The following is a 5,506-nucleotide window of genomic DNA, read 5'->3' on the forward strand; positions in this document are numbered from 1 at the left end:
TGGAACCGTGTATTAAAAACAAGGGCATTCCTATAAATATATTCGAATGTAGTAAGAAATTTATTCAGTTCCTGCGAAACCCAGCACGTGTAATGTGCCCTAAGTAATAACCATTTCTCATGTAAGAAACCAGGTGTTTCAAAAATGTGGCATATTGAGGTGGAAATAGACGTAACACTTGAGGACAATTCCTCCACAAGTAACAGTTCAAACTCTGATGAACTGAAAAGTTAATAATCCAGGGAAGGGGAATTGCAACAAACATGCAGGCATATAAAACTTAATCTGAAAGAGAATAGAGGAAATGACACTTGCAGCAGCACTATTTGTCTCAGCCTCAATATAATCAAAGCATCTATAATGTTTACATGTTGGAAAAGGTGCTTATTTGCTCCACAAAATCTTGAACAAAAGCCAAACGAATAGTATGCCAAAATATGTATTCAGGCAACTACAACCATATCCCAGTTGAAAGCATACAACATTTCCTGTGCTTTTTATAAACGGCCCCGCTTTTGCATAAAACATGACCCCATTAACCCAAATACTCACAGTCCGTATATGGAAATTCAGTATCCAGAAACAACTTAAACTTGATTCTGATGCAACTTATATATCTGGTTGCAGCTCAAGAAGAACAAAGATCCAGCTGAAATATTACAAGAAACAACCCAACCCATTGCTTTTTCATATAATTCTTCTTTACAGTGGCATCTTTTGTAGTTTCAACTTTGCTTCTGCAAGCCAGTTTTCTTGTAGAAAGTCACTTCTTAATTTTGAGCTTTCCTCCTACTGATCCCAGTAGTTTCTTAGCTGAGACATGTGCAAGAGGAGTTCATCTCTACCCAGTCCAGTGACACTGCTGGTCATAATCCATGGGGGATGTTGCTTATAGTTTTGTTTGATTAACTCTTGAAAATCCCTTATGTTCTCGTCAGGCCGTTTCCCCTTTGCCACTTTCATTTTGTCACATTTCGTGAACACAAAAGTGATTGGTATCTGCAATTCACAAAAGTTTTCAATGGAATTCAGACTTGTTTCAGTACCTCGACAACATTACTTTAGGGACTGAATACACAAGAGGCATCATACGTACTGCAGCCAAAAAAATACAAAAAGGAAGCACCATACATTATTTCGTCCAAGCCAATTTGCACAATCCAAGTCAATTTTTTGAGGTGGAACACTGGCATCAATAAGAAGCAAAACAGCCACCAGAGTATTTCTGTTCAAAAAGTACCCTTTTGTGAAAGAGGACCAATCCGTTTTAGCAGTTTCAGATGCTTTAGCAAAGCTGCATAAAAAACAGTATTTCATATGATTAGTTACCAGCAATAAGACCAACCACTTGCCCTAAATCCTTTCCAATCTAGGAGGGCGGTGGAAATACAGGGTAATGCCCATATATAAGGAATGTTGTATGTTTCCCTGTATAATTTCATTCCAAAGGCAACGTAGTAGTAAACTCTATATAAACTATAAATTTTTGTACCCAATGTAAAATCTACTTAAAAGTTAATTATAAAGTCAAAATCAATTCCTCAGCAAGCATGAAAATGTGAATTGAAACATGCACTTAACTTGGATACTGAAAGCATGTTTGACTAGAAGTGAAAAAAATAACTTTTATGTTGACTTGAAAACATCATACTCCCTCCATTCTAAAAGAATAATCCTTCTAGTTTTTGAAACTAAATTATACAACCATACTGCTACATAGAATTAAAAGTAACTAATGGCTTGGGCATGCTTGGTTAGGCTTGTAGGATGTTTCTTGGTTGGCTCTTGGATAAGTCTTGGAAGGTTACTTGGATGGTTCGTTATTCAGGTTTGGCGGAAGCTATAAAGTAGAAAAGGTTTCGAGATCTTGATGGTGTAAAGGCAATCATTGTTGAAGTTAACTTCTTTTAGAAGCTAACCACGATTATCACTCAAGAAAGGGCAAGGAATTAGAAAGAACGTAGTGTCACATATGATATAAGCAAGTATGGTGATTTGCCACATGAAAGCTAGCTCTCAAAATAAGAATCCTAAAGATAGAAGCTTTCTACCTCCTCCAACAATGAACTTTGAATCTAATGTGATCCTAAAAATAAAAATATAAGTTCATTTCTTTTTGTTTTAAACCTAGAAAGAATAAACTAGCAATCCCTAGTCTTAGTCTATTCCATGTTTTGTTTGGATATAGGACTAGGGAAAGAAAGCTTTTGCCTAATCCCTTTTCATCACACTCTGCTTATATAGACGTACACATTTCTAGAATTTTTATTGACTGAGAATTAGAAAGTTTTGAGAAGGGTGTGGTTCTTCTACTTTCTTGAAGAGTTATTACCTTGAGTATTACTCATACTCAAGATAATTTTGATTGAATGAGAATTATAAAGTTTGGAGAAGAGTGTGGTTCTTCTTTCTTGAAGAATTCTCATCTTGAGTATGTGATACCTCAACTGATGATCTTCCATCTCCATGGCTTATCCTTGAGCGGGGCTCTTTATCTTATCTCATGAGTGGCGCATTGGTATCTAATCAAAGTGCAAGGCAGCAGACAATTTTCTCTCTTAGGGTCTCTTATCTTGTGAATTAGGTCACAAATGGTGATTCGCCATAAAAAGGAAGAAGGATCATCACTCGAGTCTCAACTCAGGATAAGAACCATCTAAGAAAGAAGAAAAATCACACTCTTCACAAATCATTCTAGATTTTATTATGATCGAAGTTATGTACAATATGGCCCAAGCTCTCCTTATTTAGAAGGAGAGAGGAGAGTGTGGAAGAAGTGGTCAAACACTCTCCTTCCCGCCCTTATATGTCCAAACAAATCTAAAGGCTAAACTACCAAAAGAATAGCCAAGCATATCATAGGCCATCCATGTATCCAAACAAAGATCTATTGCATGAAATTTTATTTTCTTTTCTCTTGAAAAGATGAAGAGATTCTCCTCATTCTCCACATTTAGTCAACCTTATTCCATGTTCTTCTTGAAGTGAAATCTTCCTATCCATGATCACATCACTTAAAATGAAAAAGCCACATGAGTAGTTATAATTTTTTTACATGGTGACCGTAACCGCCCAAAAGAAGCATAAAAAGAGGAAACAGAACACATCGACTGACCCATAACCAGGCAAGTCGACAAGGTACCAGCTTTTGTTCACCAAGAAGTGATTAATGAGCTGCGTCTTCCCTGCAAGCATCAACCACACGTTATTACGCAAAAAACTCGAAGCAGAACAAGAATTCCTTTTAAAAAGGGGGATAAAAAAAAAAAAAAAAAAAAGAAGCTTAACCTGGTTTCTTGGAAGTGAGTGCAATTTCTTTCTTGCGAACGAGGGAATTGACGAGGGAGGACTTGCCAACGTTGGATCGACCGAGAACGGCGAATTCGGGTCGGTCATCTCTGGGGCAATCCTTGGCGCGACTGCTGCTCTTGACGAACTCTACGTCCTTGATTCGGGAGTCGCCGGCGTAGGGTCCGACGGCGATGTTGGAGCCCGGTAGGACGGCGGAGTCGTCAACCTCGTGGGGTAGAATGCCCGGAGGAATGAATAGCTGCGTTTCGAAGGAAGCGTTGGTTGAAATTGAACGGGAAATAGGGTTTCGGAAAGAGGGTTTTGGAGGGTTGGGAATGGAGAGGGAAGAAGAAGAGAAAGAGAGAGTGTGCGAGAGAGAAGGTGAGAAGAACCTCAGCATTCCACTTCTCACCACTGTTATCATCGCTTAACTATCGCTACACTGTGCCAATAAGATGTGAAATATATGTGTTGAATAAGTTTTACCATGTTTTTCAAGTAATGATTGAAAAAGGAGATTTTTTTTAGGTAAGATTGAATAAAAATGTTAATTGCTATTGGGTCTTTTTTATGTTGCATATAGAAGCTGACAAACACTTCAACACATAGTCTCACTCAATTGCTGATGTTATTATACTGGAGAGAAAAAAGATTCATGGTTATGGTTTTTGCCATTGTTAATGGAAGATCTTGGGTGTTACATACACATCCATACATGATCACTTGAAGGCATGTCCTTTATTTTATTAATTATTTTATTTTATTGTAGTTAATGTGATTTATTTCATTAGTTGATAAACAACAATATTTCTCTTTGACAAAGTTTATTCTCATATAGGGAGAAATAAGATAGATTAAAGAAGTGAATGTAGACACTTTGAAAACATTTTATTCAAGTTGTTTCAAGATATACACATTTGTCCAAATAGGTTTACAATATTAGTAAGTTATTAACATTTTGTGTAATTGAAATAAGTGTTGGTTTAAATCTAGATTCATGTTTAATCTTAAGTGTGACACACTTAATAATATGAGTGAAGCATTTACAACTTAAGTGCAAGGAGTATACCAATTATAGCAACATTAGAGGATATAAAAGTATACATGATGGAGAGATGGGGTGAGAACATACAAGAGATTGTTTTATTTATAGGAAGCATTATGTGAAGAATTCAAGTTGAACAAAGAATTAAACTAGGTACTTGGTACACTTTTTGATTTATTTGGAGTTTTTTTTACTTTAATCATAATTTCTCTGATTGAATTTCATTTATTACTTAAACATTCTAAACTACTTGTTTTAATAAATAGTTGGCCTCATAGTTCTTTCTTGTTCAAGGGGTGAGGCAAGGAAATTTTCTATCCCTTTCTTTTATTGATGGTTTAAGAGGTATTGAGTAGGAGCATCGCAAAACTTGTTAATGAAGGAATCTTCTTAGATGGTAGGATTTAAATCATTTATTTTTTTCTCACTCACATGTTATGTTGATAACAATATGACCTTTTGCAGATATTACAAGGAATCTGGTCAATATCAAGATTGTATGAATATGGCTTAACTTCAAACTAGATGGTGAAATGTGAAAAGTCAAAGTTTTATACTAGTAAAAACATTTTTAGAAACAAGATTGATATATTCAAGAGCATGTTTGATTTTTAACAAAGAATGTTTACCTTTTGCTTCCTTAGGTGTACAAAGTCAAAGTTTTATACTAATAGACTAACGGATTTAGGAGTATACTTGATTTTTAACAAAGATCTTAGCTTTTACTTACTTGGGGAAACTATTTTGGAATAAGGTCATTCTATCTTCTAAAACCTTCAATTTTTTAAACACTCTTGCATAAGAGAATATCTACAGAAGACTTTATTAAAATTTGTGGAACCACAATTATTTCCTTTTGCTCCATTGGTACAACTTTTATTAAACTACTTATCACTTATTTTTTTTCACTGTCATTTTGCAGTGAGCTTCTTAAAGTGGCTGATTAGCATTAGCACAATAACACATCATTCATTCTTACATTCTTGCAACTTAATTGGAGTGACTTGGATCATTATGATGTGTTTCTTCCATAACTCATTTTATAGTTGGGATTTTCAACACCAGGAAAAAGATCAAATTTAAAAATATTGTCACGACATATTAACACATCAAAAGCATCATTTTTTTCTATTGTTAATACCTTTGGTTACTTGTGTACTTGTTGTATGG

At 35.2% G+C, this 5,506-nt stretch overlaps 1 protein-coding gene across 2 annotated transcripts; it reads right to left on the reverse strand.

The window, feature by feature from the left end:
- Positions 1-311: 311 nt before the first annotated feature.
- Positions 312-3,964, reverse strand: LOC137812045 (GTP-binding protein At2g22870). Of its 2 annotated transcripts, none has more exons than XM_068613923.1 (4): positions 3,289-3,964; positions 3,116-3,185; positions 1,132-1,294; positions 312-999 (listed from the first exon to the last, which is right to left on the reverse strand). In XM_068613923.1, exons 1-4 carry the CDS (start codon positions 3,713-3,715, stop codon positions 790-792), a joined length of 870 nt encoding a protein of 289 aa, XP_068470024.1. In that variant the 5' UTR covers positions 3,716-3,964; the 3' UTR covers positions 312-789. The 2 variants fall into 2 exon arrangements, with proteins under 2 accessions (XP_068470024.1, XP_068470025.1); XM_068613924.1 differs by having other exon boundaries at positions 1,097-1,294; positions 3,289-3,896.
- Positions 3,965-5,506: the final 1,542 nt, after the last annotated feature.

Source organism: Phaseolus vulgaris, chromosome 2 (genome assembly GCF_000499845.2).
Source record: "Phaseolus vulgaris cultivar G19833 chromosome 2, P. vulgaris v2.0, whole genome shotgun sequence".
Lineage (NCBI taxonomy): Eukaryota > Viridiplantae > Streptophyta > Magnoliopsida > Fabales > Fabaceae > Phaseolus > Phaseolus vulgaris.

Coding starts and splice junctions, on each gene's coding strand:
- LOC137812045 (XM_068613923.1), bottom strand. CDS start 3,715: ATGATAACAGTGGTGAGAAGTGGAATGCTGAGGTTCTTCTCACCTTCT. Junction 1,295..3,115: donor GTCGACTTGCCTGGTTATGG/GTCAGTCGATGT, acceptor TTTTTTATGCAG/CTTTGCTAAAGCATCTGAAA. Junction 1,000..1,131: donor ATTGGCTTGGACGAAATAAT/GTATGGTGCTTC, acceptor TGTGAATTGCAG/ATACCAATCACTTTTGTGTT.